Source organism: Oncorhynchus gorbuscha, unplaced genomic scaffold, assembly GCF_021184085.1.
Source record: "Oncorhynchus gorbuscha isolate QuinsamMale2020 ecotype Even-year unplaced genomic scaffold, OgorEven_v1.0 Un_scaffold_3195, whole genome shotgun sequence".
Lineage (NCBI taxonomy): Eukaryota > Metazoa > Chordata > Actinopteri > Salmoniformes > Salmonidae > Oncorhynchus > Oncorhynchus gorbuscha.
The window spans coordinates 7,454-28,237 of NW_025747509.1; the positions used below are offsets into that span (position 1 = coordinate 7,454).

Consider the following 20,784-nt stretch of genomic DNA (forward strand, 5'->3'; position numbering starts at 1 on the left):
CGCTCATTAAGTCTTCTCCTTTATTTATGTATTTATTGAACGAGGCACGTTGGGCTCGGGATGGAACAACTGTTTAAGTGCCTACATCATTATATTATTCATCAATAGTGGAAATATGGGTTAAGATATGCAACATCATTTTGTATATATAGTGTATGTAAGATCACCCCTTCAAATGAGTGGATTCATCTATTTCATCTAGTTAGCACTGACTCACAAACCTACCTCTATTTCATCTAGTTAGCACTGACTCACAAACCTTCCTCTATTTCATCTAGTTAGCACTGACTCACACACCTACCTCTATTTCATCTGGTTAGCACTGACTCACACACCTACCTCTATTTCATCTAGTTAGCACTGACTCACAAACCTCAAACTTCCTCAAACTTCCCCCAAACTGGACACAGACACCTAAAAATAATATCCACAAGTTCATCGGACTCTGGTGAGGTAGATAAAGGGCCTCGTTGCCAAAATCACAAAGTATCCCGTTAATGACTTGTATACGCCCACAACATTCTGTAGTTGGGATACGCACACCGTTCCAACACAGAAAAGCTACCTTTTTTAATATACTTAATTACCATTATTTGGAAAATGATTTCACTCATATTGTAATTAATTATACGTCATAGAAATCTGGGAAAGCCATGCACTTACTCACTCCATATTCAATTTATATTTTAAAACAAAAAATAAATCATACAAATGTATTTTTGAGTCCAATTTCTAGAATTAGATTTCATGTATAGCAAAAACAAAAACACATTCTCAGTCAAAAATATGAGACAATTGTGGGAGCACAATGTGTGTTTTCTGATGATTTTTAAGTCCATGTGAGGTGCTATATCTCTTTCCACACTCGGAGCATTGGTATGGCTTCTCCCCTGTGTGTGTTACCTCATGGACTTTCAGGTGCCCTAACTGCATAAATATCTTTCCACACCGGAGGCACGGATAACTTTTCTCTACAATGTGGATTCTTTCATGCTCTCTAAGTTGTTGAAACCATGTAAATTTAATTCCACAGTGGGAGCATTGGAAAGGCTTCTCCATTGTGTGTCTTTGCTCATGTTCTTTCAGGTTCCATAAATTCTTAAAACTCTTTTCACAATGAGAACAGTGGAAAGGTTTTTCCACAGAGTGTGTCCCCTCATGTCTTTTCAAGGACCCCGATGAGAAAAAATTCCTTTCACACTGTGAGCAGTGGTAAGGCTTCTCTCCTGTGTGTGTCCTCTCATGTGATTTCAGGTCCCCCCGTTGGGTAAAACTTCTTTCACACTGGGAGCAGTGGTAAGGCTTAGAGTGTATTTTTTCATGTTTTTTCATATATTCTGATGAATTAAAATTCTTTCCACACTGAATGCATTGGTAAGGTCGCTCCTTTGTGTGTGTCCTCTCATGTCGTTTCAGGTTCCCAAACAAGCTAAAACTCTTTCCACACTGAGAGCAGTGTCGTCGTCTTTCTGGTTTGGACATCTCTGGGTCTGGTTCCCCTGAAGCACTATTCAAGCTGTCACAGTGAGAGTCTGTGTCTGGTCTCTCCCTGCTGAAGACAAACAGAGAGTTTAGTTAAACAGAGAGACCTGAATGAAACCTCCACATAATAACAGTCTTCCTATGAGGTTTAATCTAGACGAGAGCTTGTCATCACAGAGTGGCTGTAGTGCTTTGTAAACTAATAAAAACACTATTAAACTTAGTGGTGTTGTGCATTTATTAGACCTAATGGGTAAATAGACTAGTCAGTATAGGATACATGTAATAGACTAGTCAGTATAGGATACATGTATTAGACTAGTCAGTATAGGATACATGTAATAGACTAGTCAGTATAGGATACATGTATTAGACTAGTCAGTATAGGATACATGTATTAGACTAGTCAGTATAGGATACATGTAATAGACTAGTCAGTATAGGATACATGTATTAGACTAGTCAGTATAGGATACATGTAATAGACTAGTCAGTATAGGATACATGTATTAGACTAGTCAGTATAGGATACATGTATTAGACTAGTCAGTATAGGATACATGTATTAGACTAGTCAGTATAGGATACATGTATTAGACCTAATGGATAAATAGACTAGTCAGTATAGGATACATGTATTAGACCTAATAGATAAATAGACTAGTCAGTATAGGATACATGTATTAGACCTAATAGATAAATAGACTAGTCAGTATAGGATACATGTATTAGACCTAATGGATAAATAGACTAGTCAGTATAGGATACATGTATTAGACTAGTCAGTATAGGATACATGTATTAGACCTAATGGATGAATAGACTAGTCAGTATAGGATACATGTATTAGACCTAATGGATAAATAGACTAGTCAGTATAGGATACATGTATTAGACCTAATGGATAAATAGACTAGTCAGTATAGGATACATGTATTAGACCTAATAGATAAATAGACTAGTCAGTATAGGATACATGTATTAGACCTAATGGATAAATAGACTAGTCAGTATAGGATACATGTATTAGACTAGTCAGTATAGGATACATGTATTAGACCTAATAGATAAATAGACTAGTCAGTATAGGATACATGTATTAGACTAGTCAGTATAGGATACATGTATTAGACCTAATGGATAAATAGACTAGTCAGTATAGGATACATGTATTAGACTAGTCAGTATAGGATACATGTATTACACCTAATGGATAAATAGACTAGTCAGTATAGGATACATGTATTAGACCTAATAGATAAATAGACTAGTCAGTATAGGATACATGTAATAGACTAGTCAGTATAGGATACATGTATTAGACTAGTCAGTATAGGATACATGTATTAGACCTAATAGATAAATAGACTAGTCAGTATAGGATACATGTATTAGACTAGTCAGTATAGGATACATGTATTAGACCTAATGGATAAATAGACTAGTCAGTATAGGATACATGTAATAGACTAGTCAGTATAGGATACATGTAATAGACTAGTCAGTATAGGATACATGTATTAGACCTAATGGATAAATAGGCTAGTCAGTATAGGATACATGTATTAGACCTAATGGATAAATAGACTAGTCAGTATAGGATACATGTAATAGACTAGTCAGTATAGGATACATGTATTAGACTAGTCAGTATAGGATACATGTATTAGACTAGTCAGTATAGGATACATGTAATAGACTAGTCAGTATAGGATACATGTAATAGACTAGTCAGTATAGGATACATGTATTAGACCTAATGGATAAATAGGCTAGTCAGTATAGGATACATGTATTAGACCTAATGGATAAATAGGCTAGTCAGTATAGGATACATGTAATAGACTAGTCAGTATAGGATACATGTATTAGACTAGTCAGTATAGGATACATGTATTAGACTAGTCAGTATAGGATACATGTATTAGACTAGTCAGTATAGGATACATGTATTAGACTAGTCAGTATAGGATACATGTATTAGACTAGTCAGTATAGGATACATGTATTAGACTAGTCAGTATAGGATACATGTATTAGACTAGTCAGTATAGGATACATGTATTAGACTAGTCAGTATAGGATACATGTAATAGACTAGTCAGTATAGGATACATGTATTAGACTAGTCAGTATAGGATACATGTATTAGACCTAATAGATAAATAGACTAGTCAGTATAGGATACATGTAATAGACTAGTCAGTATAGGATACATGTATTAGACTAGTCAGTATAGGATACATGTATTAGACTAGTCAGTATAGGATACATGTATTAGACTAGTCAGTATAGGATACATGTATTAGACTAGTCAGTATAGGATACATGTATTAGACTAGTCAGTATAGGATACATGTATTAGACCTAATGGATAAATAGACTAGTCAGTATAGGATACATGTAATAGACTAGTCAGTATAGGATACATGTATTAGACCTAATGGATAAATAGACTAGTCAGTATAGGATACATGTATTAGACCTAATGGATAAATAGACTAGTCAGTATAGGATACATGTAATAGACTAGTCAGTATAGGATACATGTATTAGACTAGTCAGTATAGGATACATGTATTAGACTAGTCAGTATAGGATACATGTATTAGACTAGTCAGTATAGGATACATGTATTAGACTAGTCAGTATAGGATACATGTATTAGACTAGTCAGTATAGGATACATGTATTAGACTAGTCAGTATAGGATACATGTATTAGACTAGTCAGTATAGGATACATGTATTAGACTAGTCAGTATAGGATACATGTATTAGACTAGTCAGTATAGGATACATGTATTAGACTAGTCAGTATAGGATACATGTATTAGACTAGTCAGTATAGGATACATGTATTAGACTAGTCAGTATAGGATACATGTATTAGACTAGTCAGTATAGGATACATGTATTAGACTAGTCAGTATAGGATACATGTATTAGACTAGTCAGTATAGGATACATGTATTAGACCTAATGGATAAATAGACTAGTCAGTATAGGATACATGTAATAGACTAGTCAGTATAGGATACATGTATTAGACCTAATGGATAAATAGACTAGTCAGTATAGGATACATGTAATAGACTAGTCAGTATAGGATACATGTAATAGACTAGTCAGTATAGGATACATGTATTAGACTAGTCAGTATAGGATACATGTATTAGACTAGTCAGTATAGGATACATGTAATAGACTAGTCAGTATAGGATACATGTATTAGACTAGTCAGTATAGGATACATGTAATAGACTAGTCAGTATAGGATACATGTATTAGACTAGTCAGTATAGGATACATGTATTAGACCTAATGGATAAATAGACTAGTCAGTATAGGATACATGTATTAGACCTAATAGATAAATAGACTAGTCAGTATAGGATACATGTATTAGACCTAATAGATAAATAGACTAGTCAGTATAGGATACATGTATTAGACCTAATGGATAAATAGACTAGTCAGTATAGGATACATGTATTAGACCTAATAGATAAATAGACTAGTCAGTATAGGATACATGTATTAGACTAGTCAGTATAGGATACATGTATTACACCTAATGGATAAATAGACTAGTCAGTATAGGATACATGTATTAGACTAGTCAGTATAGGATACATGTATTACACCTAATGGATAAATAGACTAGTCAGTATAGGATACATGTATTAGACTAGTCAGTATAGGATACATGTATTAGACCTAATGGATAAATAGACTAGTCAGTATAGGATACATGTAATAGACTAGTCAGTATAGGATACATGTATTAGACTAGTCAGTATAGGATACATGTATTAGACCTAATGGATAAATAGACTAGTCAGTATAGGATACATGTATTAGACCTAATGGATAAATAGGCTAGTCAGTATAGGATACATGTATTAGACTAGTCAGTATAGGATACATGTAATAGACTAGTCAGTATAGGATACATGTATTAGACTAGTCAGTATAGGATACATGTATTAGACTAGTCAGTATAGGATACATGTATTAGACTAGTCAGTATAGGATACATGTATTAGACTAGTCAGTATAGGATACATGTATTAGACTAGTCAGTATAGGATACATGTATTAGACTAGTCAGTATAGGATACATGTATTAGACTAGTCAGTATAGGATACATGTATTAGACTAGTCAGTATAGGATACATGTAATAGACTAGTCAGTATAGGATACATGTAATAGACTAGTCAGTATAGGATACATGTATTAGACCTAATGGATAAATAGACTAGTCAGTATAGGATACATGTAATAGACTAGTCAGTATAGGATACATGTATTAGACTAGTCAGTATAGGATACATGTATTAGACTAGTCAGTATAGGATACATGTATTAGACTAGTCAGTATAGGATACATGTATTAGACTAGTCAGTATAGGATACATGTAATAGACTAGTCAGTATAGGATACATGTATTAGACTAGTCAGTATAGGATACATGTATTAGACCTAATAGATAAATAGACTAGTCAGTATAGGATACATGTAATAGACTAGTCAGTATAGGATACATGTATTAGACTAGTCAGTATAGGATACATGTATTAGACTAGTCAGTATAGGATACATGTATTAGACTAGTCAGTATAGGATACATGTATTAGACTAGTCAGTATAGGATACATGTATTAGACTAGTCAGTATAGGATACATGTATTAGACCTAATGGATAAATAGACTAGTCAGTATAGGATACATGTAATAGACTAGTCAGTATAGGATACATGTATTAGACCTAATGGATAAATAGACTAGTCAGTATAGGATACATGTATTAGACCTAATAGATAAATAGACTAGTCAGTATAGGATACATGTATTAGACTAGTCAGTATAGGATACATGTATTAGACTAGTCAGTATAGGATACATGTATTAGACCTAATGGATAAATAGACTAGTCAGTATAGGATACATGTATTAGACCTAATGGATAAATAGACTAGTCAGTATAGGATACATGTAATAGACTAGTCAGTATAGGATACATGTAATAGACTAGTCAGTATAGGATACATGTATTAGACTAGTCAGTATAGGATACATGTATTAGACTAGTCAGTATAGGATACATGTATTAGACTAGTCAGTATAGGATACATGTATTAGACTAGTCGGTATAGGATACATGTAATAGACTAGTCAGTATAGGATACATGTATTAGGCCTAATGGATAAATAGACTAGTCAGTATAGGATACATGTATTAGACTAGTCAGTATAGGATACATGTATTAGACTAGTCAGTATAGGATACATGTAATAGACTAGTCAGTATAGGATACATGTATTAGACTAGTCAGTATAGGATACATGTATTAGACTAGTCAGTATAGGATACATGTATTAGGCCTAATGGATAAATAGACTAGTGATGGTATCAGCCTCCAGTATTTATGCTGCAGTAGTTTGTGTCGGGGGACTAGGGTCAGTTTGTTATATCTGGAGTACTTCTCCTGTCCTATTCGGTGTCCTGTGTGAATCTAAGTGTGCGTTCTCTAATTCTCTCTTTCTTTCTCTCTCTCGGAGAACCTGAGCCCTAGGACCATGCCCCAGGACTACCTGACATGATGACTCCTTGCTGTCCCCAGTCCACCTGGCCATGCTGCTGCTCCAGTTTCAACTGACCTGACCCCTAGGACCATGCCCCAGGACTACCTGATATGATGACTCCTTGCTGTCCCCAGTCCACCTGGCCATGCTGCTGCTCCAGTTTCAACTGACCTGAGCCCTAGGACCATGCCCCAGGACTACCTGACATGAGGACTCCTTGCTGTCCCCAGTCCACCTGGCCATGCTGCTGCTCCAGTTTCAACTGTTCTGCCTTACTATTATTCGACCATGCTGGTCATTTATGAACATTTGAACATCTTGGCCATGTTCTGTTATAATCTCCACCCGGCACAGCCAGAAGAGGACGGGCCACCCCACATATGCTCTCTCTAATTCTCTCTTTCTTTCTCTCTCTCGGAGGACCTGAGCCCTAGGACCGTGCCCCAGGACTACCTGACATGATGACTCCTTGCTGTCCCCGGTCCACCTGACTGTGCTGCTGCTCCAGTTTCAACTGTTCTGCCTTGTTATTATTTGACCATGCTGGTCATTTATGAACATTTGAACATCGTGGCCATGTTCTGTTATAATCTCCACCCGGCACAGCCAGAAGAGGACTGGCCACCCCACATAGCCTGGTTCCTCTTTAGGTTTCTTCCTAGGTTTTTGCCTTTCTAGGAGTTTTTCCTAGCCACTGTGCTTCTACACCTGCATTGCTTGCTGTTTGGGGTTTTAGGCTGGGTTTCTGTACAGTACTTTGAGATATCAGCTGATGTACGAAGGGCTATATAAATACATTTGATTTGATATTAATGACAATTTTAAAAGCGTCTATGAAAATCTATATACATCTGAATTAAACAACTGTTGGACTGATCCTACGGCATTATTAGACTCAATACCCCTGAAGCAACTATCAGCAGACAAAAATCCTCCCCCAAAAATACTAGACACTTTTAAAACATTCACGCTATGATCCCCTTATTGATGTCACTAGTTAAATCCACTTCAATCAGTGTAGATGAAGGAGGGAGACAGGTTAAAGCTATGATCCCCTTATTGATGTCACTAGTTAAATCCACTTCAATCAGTGTAGATGAAGGGGGGCAGGTTAAAGCTATGATCCCCTTATTGATGTCACTAGTTAAATCCACTTCAATCAGTGTAGATGAAGGGGGACAGGTTAAAGCTATGATCCCCTTATTGATGTCACTAGTTAAATCCACTTCAATCAGTGTAGATGAAGGGGGACAGGTTAAAGCTATGATCCCCTTATTGATGTCAATAGTTAAATCCACTTCAATCAGTGTAGATGAAGGGGGGCGACAGGTTAAAGCTATGATCCCCTTATTGATGTCACTAGTTAAATCCACTTCAATCAGTGTAGATGAAGGGGGAGACAGGTTAAAGCTATGATCCCCTTATTGATGTCACTAGTTAAATCCACTTCAATCAGTGTAGATGAAGGGGGGACAGGTTAAAGCTATGATCCCCTTATTGATGTCACTAGTTAAATCCACTTCAATCAGTGTAGATGAAGGGGGGGGGGAGACAGGTTAAAGCTATGATCCCCTTATTGATGTCAATAGTTAAATCCACTTCAATCAGTGTAGATGAAGGGGGGGGAAGAAGGATTTTTAAGCTTCGAGACAATTGAAACATGGATTGTGTTCAGTGCCTTCAAAAAGTATTCACACCCCTTGACTTATTCCACATTTTGTGGTATTACAGCCTGAATTCAAAATTGATTAAATATGATTTCTCTCACCCATCTATCTACACATAATACTCCATAACAACAAAGTTATTTTTCTGTTGACATTTTTAGCAAATGTATTAAAAATGAAATATCTCATTTACTTAAGTATTCACACCCCAGAGTCAATACATGTTAGAATCACATTTGACAGTGATTACAGCTGTGAGTCTTTCTGGGTACGTCTCTAAGAGCTTTGTATTGATTTGCCCCAAACATAACACATCGTATACAGGACCCTTTCTTCTTTAAGGTTGCTGCCCCCTAACATCTTCAACCTTTTTAACCTGCCTCTCCTCTCTGGGGAGGTTGCCATTGCTTGGAAGGCAGCTGCAGTTCGTCCTTTATTTAAAGGGGGAGATCAAGCTGATCCTAACTGTTATAGGCCTATTTCTATTTTCCCTTGTTTATCAAAAGTGTTGGAACAACTTGTCAATAATCACCTGACTGGTTTCTTGATGTCTATAGTATTCTCTCTGGTATGCAATCTGGTTTCCGCTCAGGTTATGGATGTGTCATTGCAACCTTAAAGGTCCTCAATTATGTAACGATTCCCCTTGACACTAAGCATTATTGTGCTGCTATTTTTATTGACTTGGCCAAAGCTTTTGATACGGTAGACCATTCCCTTCTTGTGGGCCGGCTAAGGAGTATTGGTGTCTCTGAGGGGACTTTGGCCTGGTTTGCTAACTGCCCTTCTCAAAGAGGGTAGTGTATAAAGTCAGAAAATCTGCTGTCTCAGCCACTGCCTGTCACCAAGGGAGTACACCAAGGCTCAATCCTAGGCCCCACACTCTTTTCAATTTACATCAACAGCATAGCTCAGATAGAGGAAGCTATCTCATCCATTTATATGCAATGATACAGTCTTATACTCAGCTTGCCTCTCCCAGATTTTGCGTTAAATGTTCTACAACAAAGCTTTCTTAGTGTTCAACAAGCTTTCTCTACCCTTAACCTTGTTCTGAACACCTCCAAAACAAACGTCATGTGGTTTGGTAAGAAGAATGCCCCTCTTCCCACAGGTGTTATTACTACCTCTGAGGGTTTAGAGCTTGAGGTAGTCACCTCATACAAGTACTTGGGAGTATGGATGGACGGCGCACTGTCCTTCTCTCAGCACATATCAAAACTGCAGGCTAAAGATAAATCTAGACTTGGTTTCCTCTATCGTAATCGCTCCTCTTTCACCCCAGCTGCCAAAGTAACCCTGATTTAGATGACCATCTTACCCATGCTAGATTACGGAAACATAATTTATAGGTCAGCAGGTAAGGGTGCTCTAGAGCGGCTAGATGGTCTTTACCATTCGGCCATCAGATTTGCCACCAATGCTCCTTATAGGACACATCACTGCACTCTATACCTCTCTGATAACTGGTCATCTCTGTATACCCGTCGCAAGACCCAATGGTTGATGCTTATTTATAAAACCCTCTTAGGCCTCCTCCCCACTATCTGAGATATCTACTGCAGCCCTCATCCTCCACATACAACACCCGTTCTGCCAGTCACATTCTGGTAAAAGTCTCCAAAGCACACACATCCCTGGGTCGCTCCTCTTTCAGTTCGCTGTAGCTAGCAACTGGAACGAGCTGCAACAAACACTCAAACTGGACAGTTTTATCTCAATCTCTTCATTAAAAGACTCAATCATGGACACTCTTACTGACAGTTGTGGCTGCTTTGTGTGATGTATTGTTGTCTCTACCTCCTTGACCTTTGTGCTGTTGACTGTGCCCAATAATGTTTGTACCATGTTTTGTGCTGCTACCATGTTGTGTTGTCATGTGTTGCTGCCTTGCTATGTTGTTGTCTTAGGTCTCTCTTTATGTAGTGTTGTGTTGTCTCTCTTGTTGTGATGTGTGTTTTGTCCTATTTATATTGCATTTATTTATTTTAATCCCAGGCCCCCGTCCCCACAGGAGGCATTTTGTCTTTTGGTAGGCCGTCATTGTCAATAAGAATTTGTTCTTAACTGACTTGCCTAGTTACATAAAGGCTAAATAAATAAATCTATAGTTAATTTCTTTGCCACATTCTTTGCAGTTTTGCTTTAGTTCCTTATTGCAAACAGGATTCATGTTTTGGAATATTTGTATTCTGTACAGGCTTCCTACCTTTACTTGTTAATTAGGTTAGTGTTGTGGAGTAACTACAATGTTGTTGATCCGCTGGGGCGCTACTTGGCTCATCGTGCTCTTTAGTGTCTCCTTGTGGTGGGCCAGACGCCTGCAGGCTGACTTCGGTCGTCAGTTGAACTGTGTTTCCTCTGACACATTGGTGCAGAGTTAAGCGGGCGGGTGTTAAGGTGCGCGGTTTGGCGGGTCATGTTTCGGAGGACACATGACTCTACCTTCGCCTCCCAAGCTTAAGTATCTTTAAAACCAATTACTTTTTTGGCTTATTTCTCTAGTATTTTTCCATTTGAGCCATTTTCATTAAGGTATCTTTTACTCAGGTATGACAATTAGCTACTTTTTCCCCCCACCCCTGCTTGCCAATGAATCCAGGAATATTTTGGTAACTTTGTCAGAATTATTGAATAGAGGAAAAGCCAACGCCTTGAGAGACGGTTTTCCAACCAGAGCAGCGTTTCATTTCAGCACCTGTATTGCCTGCTGCGTGTCGGGCCAATTTACGGTTAAACATGAGTGCAGGTGGTAAATTATTTTAGGAAAGTGGGGACAAGACATTGACATTAATACATGTCCATGTATTGTCAGTAAGCATTTCACTAAGGTCTACACACCTGTTGTATTTGGTGCGTGTGACCAATAACATTTGATTTGACGCCAAATAGCTAAATAGTTAACTAGATGATTTGAATTGCCTATCTAGTTCCTCTGTTGTCTGACTAATATTTTTTGAAACTTGTGCAAGCGGACAAAGCGTTAATATTGCTATTTTTTTTTAAAGTCTAAATTATTTTACCTTTATTTAACTAGGCAAGTCAGTCAATAACAAATTATTATTTACAATGACGGCCTACCAGGGGAACAGTGGGTTAACTGCCTTGTTCAGGGGCAGAACGGCAGAGTGTTTTAACTTGTCAGTTCGGGGATTTGATCAACCTTTACGGTTACTGGCCTAACACTCTAACTGCCTGGCTGCCTGACCACCCCAACAGCCTTCCACATGCTTCGGTTCAGCTGGCGAACCTAACGATCTAGCAACCTTTATGGTTACTGGCCTAACACTCTAACCGCTAGGCTGCCTGACCAACCCAACAGCCTTCCACATGCTTCGGTTCGGCTGGCGAACCTAACGAGTGTGCTCACATAAGTACTATTAAGGAGAGTAGCCTAAAACTGCAATAGTACTGTTTGCCCATCTTGAGATGCCGTAGGCAGTATACATTTCTTCAAAATGGTCAGAATTAATCTAAGATATACTGTTTATACAAAAGTATGTGGACACCACTTCAAATGAGTGAATTTGGCTATTTCTGTAAGTCTCTCTGGATAAGATTGTCTGCTAAATGACTCAGTACTGTAAGTCTCTCTGGATAAGAGTGTCTGCTAAATGACTCAGTACTGTAAGTCTCTCTGGATAAGATTGTCTGCTAAATGACTCAGTACTGTAAGTCTCTCTGGATAAGAGTGTCTGCTAAATGATTCACTACTGTAAGTCTCTCTGGATAAGAGAGTCTGCTAAATGACTCAGTACTGTAAGTCTCTCTGGATAAGAGTGTCTGCTAAATGATTCACTACTGTAAGTCTCTCTGGATAAGAGTGTCTGCTAAATAACTCACTACTGTAAGTCTCTCTGGATAAGAGAGTCTGCTAAATGACTCACTACTGTAAGTCTCTCTGGATAAGAGTCTGCTAAATGACTCAAAAGTAAATAGGCCTACCCCTGGGGAACGACAGTTGAACTAAGCTCATTGGGCTTTTATAATTATCCTAGAATCAATGGTTAGGGCTCTTGGCCACACACATGTACCATTGGCCATCTTCTCCTTTAACAACTCATACAATACTGAACAACATATTCAAGTGTAGAACTTCAGTAGAATGCTCCTTTAAAAGTTCCTTTAAAAACACACAGCCTCGTTCAACAACTGCAGAGCTTGTGTCCCCTGTTTTTAAGACAATACTCACTGGTGTTAACAGGATCTTCAGTCTCTTCCTCCTCTCCATCTTCATCCTCCTCTGTCACCCCCAAAACATCTTCCCCCTCCTCTTTTATTGAGATAGCCTCCTCTTCCTCTTTTACTCCAAATGGTTCCTTCTCTTCTTTCAATGTTATGGCCTCTTCCTCCTTTTTCATTCTGAAAGCTTCTACATCCTCCTCTTCCTCCTTTTTCATTCTGAAAGCTTCTACATCCTCCTCTTCCTCCCTTTTCATTCTGAAAGCTTCTACATCCTCCTCTTCCTCTTCCACTGTGACAGCCTCTATCCCCTCTTCCTCTTTCACTCCAAAAGGTTCTTCCTCTTCTTTCACTGTAACAGCCTCCTCTTCCTCCTGTTTTATTCTGAAAGCTTCTTCCTCTCCTTTCACTGTAATATTCTCCTCTTCTTGTTTTACAATAATGTTCAGCCCCAGAGCTTCTTTCTCCGTCCGGTAGACATCCTCTTGTTTAGCAAGGGGCAGTAGCTTAGTGAACTCATATTAGCTAGCTAGCTAGCTAGCATTAGCAACTAGCCTAGTGCTAAAATCGGTATGAATTTAACAAATATGCTTATTTAAGTAAACAAGCAAATTGCATGTAAGTTAAGGAGTGTATATGTAAACAGAATTTTGTTTAAAACACTGAGATTCATATAAACACAAATGGTCCAAAGAGCTTCAATGTTTAGGTTTTGTGTTTGCTTGCAAGCAGCGAAGTGGTTGAATCAGTATCCGTGTTGTTGTTGAAGAAGCCCCGTCCACTAGAATTACACGTCACCAAGAAGCATCACGCCCCGTCCACTAGAATACACGTCACCAAGAAGCATCACCTGAAAGACACGTCGCCATCTGCTGACTGGAGTGGGTAACGCTGTTCAATTAAATAAAACATTCTGGCAAATAACCAGATATGTTTTCTCTTACTTCTAAGTACCTTTACACAGATGTAGAAGCTGAATATGAATATGTACATAATTAATAAATCCTGTTTTGAAAAGAAAATGTGTTAAACAATGATCTGTTGTTGTTGTTGTTTGTTATGTTTTCACCTCCGGAGTTTTTATCTCGATGAGAGCATTTTATTACTTTACAGGGGAAATCTGCAGTTCAACCAATAACAAGTCGCTACCCCGCCACTGTTTTGGTAAAATAATTTTAAGTTTTAACCAAACTGTGAGAATATACAGCGTTTGTTTAGAATTACATTGTTTTACAAACAACGAGGTAAAAACAGGCTTTTATGTTCTGATGGGGTACGGCAGTTGAACTAAGCCCATGAGGCATGTATAAGTTATAGGTGGGTTCTGATGGGGTACGGCAGCTGAACTAAGCCCATGAGGCATGTATAAGTTATAGGTGGGTTCTGATGGGGTACGGCAGTTGAACTAAGCCCATGAGGCATGTATAAGTTATAGGTGGGTTCTGATGGGGTACGGCAGTTGAACTAAGCCCATGAGGCATGTATAAGTTATAGGTGGGTTCTGATGGGGTACGGCAGCTGAACTAAGCCCATGAGGCATGTATAAGTTATAGGTGGGTTCTGATGGGGTACGGCAGTTGAACTAAGCCCATGAGGCATGTATAAGTTATAGGTGGGTTCTGATGGGGTACGGCAGTTGAACTAAGCCCATGAGGCATGTATAAGTTATAGGTGGGTTCTGATGGGGTACGGCAGTTGAACTAAGCCCATGAGGCATGTATAAGTTATAGGTGGGTTCTGATGGGGTACGGCAGTTGAACTAAGCCCATGAGGCATGTATAAGTTATAGGTGGGTTCTGATGGGGTACGGCAGTTGAACTAAGCCCATGAGGCATGTATAAGTTATAGGTGGGTTCTGGTGGGGTACGGCAGCTGAACTAAGCCCATGAGGCATGTATAAGTTATAGGTGGGTTCTGATGGGGTACGGCAGTTGAACTAAGCCCATGAGGCATGTATAAGTTATAGGTGGGTTCTGATGGGGTACGGCAGCTGAACTAAGCCCATGAGGCATGTATAAGTTATAGGTGGGTTCTGATGGGGTACGGCAGTTGAACTAAGCCCATGAGGCATGTATAAGTTATAGGTGGGTTCTGATGGGGTACGGCAGTTGAACTAAGCCCATGAGGCATGTATAAGTTATAGGTGGGTTCTGATGGGGTACGGCAGTTGAACTAAGCCCATGAGGCATGTATAAGTTATAGGTGGGTTCTGATGGGGTACGGCAGCTGAACTAAGCCCATGAGGCATGTATAAGTTATAGGTGGGTTCTGATGGGGTACGGCAGTTGAACTAAGCCCATGAGGCATGTATAAGTTATAGGTGGGTTCTGATGGGGTACGGCAGCTGAACTAAGCCCATGAGGCATGTATAAGTTATAGGTGGGTTCTGATGGGGTACGGCAGTTGAACTAAGCCCATGAGGCATGTATAAGTTATATTCTCCAATAATCCATGAGTGTATATCATTATTTTAAAAGTTTGAAATTAGATGTAGCAATCCCAGATGTCCCCTTTGAAGCCACACACTCTGTAAAATGTGAACATACTATTTCCTTAAAATCACACACTGGTCAGGTCATTGCACTTTCCATTCAGCTTCAGGCAACCTGGATGTAAAGGCTTGTTCACACCTGTAGTGACTCCTTCTATCCGTCACAACCCCATTGTTACGTATCCATTGTTTACTAGATACATAATAATAATAATAATATATGCCATTTAGCAGACGCTTTTATCCAAAGCGACTTACAGTCATGTGTGCATACATTCTACGTACATCAACGTAATGACACCCAAAAGAATGTTAAAAAATCAGAATGCTTCCCACCACTAGATCACATGACGAGACGTGAGCTCGACGTGAGCTCGACGTGATCCCAGTGAACCGGTTTGAGTGAGGACTCTAACCAGGAATCATACGTGGTAAAGTAACGCCCGTTGTCATGACAGACTAGTATTGCCAAGTAAAATAAATAAAAATATTTAAAAAAATTGTAAATGTCTTGTGTAGTCAATTCCGTGTCCTCCAACTTTGGATGTAACGTTCGATGTAATTACTCAATCTAAACTGACGTTTATCGAGTCATGTTTGGTCTCATTGCAGTCACCTGTTTGTTAGTAGAACAACCACAACGCATGGTTCTTTTCCGGGACATATTGACCGAAAGGAAGTGATTGCAACCCAGCAAACAATGACCTAATTGCGCACCAATGATTGGATCGGTTCTTTATTGATTGACTGTATTTCGGACCAATGACCACTGATCCTCTTGAAATCTACCTGGTTAGATAGCCAATGAGCTCAGGTAAACGAAAACATGTGATGGTTCTATCCAGGAAGCCTATCTTTTGTGGGAAAGCCATGCGTGTCGACAACCATTCTCCATTGAAAATTCTTCCAGACTCACCAACTGTGGTTACGCGCAGCATTTCTTTTGGAGAGCATTTTCAAAGACTAAATATGGCAAGTAAATCTTTAAAATCGAAGACCAAGACAAAGCATACAGATCTACACGATATAATTGATGAGATTGCTCGAGATAGTGGCAGTGAATTACTACAAGATGAATCAGACAGGAATTACTACAAGATGAATCAGACAGTGACAATTCTTTTGACTCTGTTTCTGAGGTTATGTTCTTATATGGAGAAGATTCTGTGTTGGATTGGTGAGTAAACATTGTTTGAAATTAATAATATCACATATTATTCATTTGAGTTTGAGATATTTATATTTTATTTGGCATATAAAAATATGACTAGGACATGAAATATAAAGTACATATAAGTATAATGAAATGTATAAAGTAAACATTGCTCTACATTGTGGGTGTATGTCTGTGTGCCTGTATATATTACATGTTTTTGTACATGTATTTTATCTAAACATGGAATGAACAACACCTCACTTACTCTGTATATAATCTGTGTCTGTTTGTCTGTGTCTTTATTTCACAGTCCCAGTGATTCTGATTGGGAGCCCATACTGCCAAGGTGCAAATCCCCCACTGAAGCTGGTCCATCCAGCCGGACCCCTGCTATCTCCGGCACCACACCTACCCCCACCCGGCCATCAAGAGGTGTGAAGCCGGTGACAAAGAAGCGGAGGAAGGGAAGTGTGGAACCTGCTGGCAGTGCGGAGGAGGGTCGTTGGCACTCTGTGCTGGAGGAGGATGTGGCCCCACCACCTCCTATTTTCAGACCAAAGAGGCCACCAGGTCCTCAGCTGGACATGACCTCTAAGTACAGCCCCATACAACTTTTTCAGTTGTTTTTCACCCCAGGAGTTGTTGATTCCCTGGTGTTGAACACTAATAGGAACGGAGCTAAGAGGCAGGAAGCCAAGAAAGAGGCATGGAAGCCCATTTCCATGTCAGATCTTTTTTGTTACTTTTCTATGGTCATTTACATGGGTCTTGTAAAGCTAAAAACCCTGAAAGACTACTGGAAATCTGCTCCCCTCTATCAACTGCCTTTTCCCTCCACAGTCATGTCATGCAAAAGGTTTCTGACAATTTCACGGGCACTTCATATCAGTGACCCAGAAGTTGATAAGGACAATGAGACGAAACGAGGCACGGCGAGGTTTGATAAACTCTGCAAAATTAAACCTCTCTACCTCGACATCATTGAGGCCTGCAATACTTATTTTCAGCCTGCCCAGAACCTTTCCATAGATGAGAGGATGGTAGCCTCAAAGGCCAGAAATGGCCTAAAACACTACATGTGTAACAAACCAACTAAATGGGGTTACAAACAGTTTGTTTTGGCTGATTCTGCGTGTGCATACACGTGCAATTTTTTTGTCTATGAAGGGAAGAACAGTTGTGCGACCGGTAAGGGACCTAGCTATGACTCCGTTATGCAGTTATTAGATTTTCAGCTGCTAGGGAAGGGCTACAAACTGTTTGTGGATAACTTCTACACAAGCCCTACCCTGTTCACAGACCTGAGGAAGCGGGATGTGTGGGCCTGTGGCACCATTCGGTCCAACAGAGTGGGCTTCCCGAAAACAAAGGTGAATGACATGCCTAAGCGGGCTGAGCGGGGGACCATGCGATGGATCCGAGAAGATGGCCTACTGTTTGTGAAGTGGATGGACACCAGAGAGGTGGCGATGTGCTCCACTATCCACAAGTCCTTCAGTGGCGATCATGTCATCAGGCGTGTGAAGGATGCTACTGGGGCATGGACCACCAAAAGTGTCCCCATTCCAACTGCAGTAAAGGACTACAATAAGAACATGGGAGGTGTCGACCTGTCGGATGCACTTATAGGATACTATAATGTTCTCCACAAAACCATGAAATGGTACAAGACATTGTTTTACCATTTCATTGACATTGCTGTGGTGAATTCTTTCATCCTCCAAAAGGAAATGGCCAAGAGCTGTGGACAGCCCCCCATCTCACAGCTAGCCTTCAGAGAGCTGCTCATCCAGGAGCTTGCTAGCTACAGCAAGACCACTGTAGCATCTTCATTCCCCTCTACCTCTGTCCCTTCTGCTCCTTCAACCAGTGGTGTGCACATGCTTAAATTCCTTATTGCAGGCAGGAATGAGTGCAAAAGGGGCTCAGTAAGGAGGCTTCGTTGTGCTCTTTGCCACAAGAAATCCTCTGTCGGCTGCACCACCTGTTCAGTGACCCTCTGCTTCACAGCAGAAAGAGACTGCTATGGGCTGTGGCATCAGCAGCACAATATTGTGTAGAGGCTCTTCACATTATTGAACATTGAGTGTAAATAGTCACCCATGTTATTTAAACATTTTGGAAATGTTCATTTTTTCTTCAATTTTCCAATATATATTTTTTGGTATGTTTGAATATTTTTTTTGTATTTTGTATATAGTTATTTTCATCAATGTATCAATGTACCAATTCGGCCACTTGGGTACATTTGGGAAACTTGTGAGGGACACCTGGGTGACTTCATGCCCAATGGCATGTGCCTCACTCATTCCTAGAGGTATCTGTCTGAAACTTTGGGCAAATACTGTTGCCTACTTATGCTCTTATTTGAAATTATCCCGAGTATCATAACTGAATGTTTGGCTTTTCTTCTAGTTTATTTTAAAGATGCAACAACAATAAAAGAACAGAAAAATGTCTGTTTATTTCCTTGTATTTTCTTCTACCAGATCTCTTGTTATATTCTCCTACATTCAATTCACATTTACATAAACTTCAGAGTGTTTTCTATCAAATGGTAACAAGAATATGCATATCCTTGCTTCTGGGCCTGAGCTACAGGCTGTTAGAATTGGGTATGTCTTCAGGTGGAAATTGCACAAAGTAGGGGGGTAGCCTTAACAGGTTTTTAAGAACAAATTCTTATTTTCAATGACGGCCTAGGAACAGTGGGTTAACTGCCTGTTCAGATTTGTACCTTGTCAGCTTGGGGATTTGAACTTGCAACCTTCCGGTTTCTAGCCCAATGATATAACCACTAGGCTACCCTGACGCCCCATGGTAGAAACAAGTGGTGGGAAAAGTACTCAATTGTCAGACTTAAAGGTAAAGACACCTTAATAGAAAATGACTCAAGTAACAGTGAAAGTCACCCAGTAAATTACTACTTGAGTAAAAGTCTAAAATGATTTGGTTTTAAATATGCTTAAGTATCAAAAGTCAATGTTAGTGCTAAAATATACTTAAATAATCAAAAGTAAAAGTATAAATAATTTCAAATTCCTTATATTAAGCAAATTGTGTGGGCAAGAGGCATGTTTCAGCCGCCACCTCATGTTTCAGCCGCCACCTCATGTTTCAGCCGCCACCTCATGTTTCAGCCGTCACCTCATGTTTCAGCCGCCACCTCATGTTTCAGCCGCCACCTCATGTTTCAGCCGTCACCTCATGTTTCAGCCGCCACCTCATGTTTCAGCCGCCACCTCATGTTTCAGCCGCCACCTCATGTTTCAGCCGCCACCTCATGTTTCAGCCGCCACCTCATGTTTCAGCCGCCACCTCATGTTTCGGTTTATATCCAAATCATACAATGAGCATCTAAGGGTTTATATCCAATCATACAATGAGCACCTAAGGGTTTATATCCAATCATACAATGAGCATCTAAGGGTTTATATCCAATCATACAATGAGCACCTAAGGGTTTATATCCAATCATACAATGAGCATCTAAAGGTTTATGTACCAATCATACAATGAGCATCTAAGGGTCTAATCAAAACAAAATACACATTCATTTTCCAAACCTGATTTTAGATATATATTAATTAGATGTCAGAGATGGAATTAGATGTCAGAGAGATATTAATTAGATGTCAGAGATATATTAATTAGATGTCAGAGATATATTAATTAGATGTCAGAGATGGAATTAGATGTCAGAGAGATATTAATTAGATGTCAGAGATATATTAATTAGATGTCAGAGATATATTAATTAGATGTCAGAGATATATTAATTAATGTCAGAGATATATTAATTAGATGTCAGATATATATTAATTCGATGTCAGAGATATATTAATTCGATGTCAGAGATATATTAATTCGATGTCAGAGATATATTAATTAGATGTCAGAGATATATTAATTAGATGTCAGAGATATATTAATTAGATGTCAGAGATGGAATTAGATGTCAGAGATATATTAATTAGATGTCAGAGATATATTAATTAGATGTCAGAGATATATTAATTAATGTCAGAGATATATTAATTAGATGTCAGATATATATTAATTAGATGTCAGAGATATATTAATTAGATGTCAGAGATATATTAATTAGATGTCAGAGATGGAATTAGATGTCAGAGATGGAATTAGATGTCAGAGATATATTCATTAGATGTCAGAGATGGAATTAATTTCATTTCATTAAATCATCAGTGGGCC

General features: G+C 39.0%; 1 protein-coding gene across 1 annotated transcript; it reads right to left on the reverse strand.

Annotated features, from left to right (window-relative positions):
- Positions 1 to 663: 663 nt before the first annotated feature.
- On the reverse strand, positions 664 to 16,351 carry LOC124027402 (cilia- and flagella-associated protein 251-like). Its single transcript, XM_046339842.1, has 3 exons — positions 16,330 to 16,351; positions 12,933 to 13,406; positions 664 to 1,552 (listed from the first exon to the last, which is right to left on the reverse strand). Exons 1-3 carry the CDS (start codon positions 16,349 to 16,351, stop codon positions 1,512 to 1,514), a joined length of 537 nt encoding a protein of 178 aa, XP_046195798.1. The 3' UTR covers positions 664 to 1,511.
- Between the last annotated feature and the right edge of the window lie 4,433 nt (positions 16,352 to 20,784).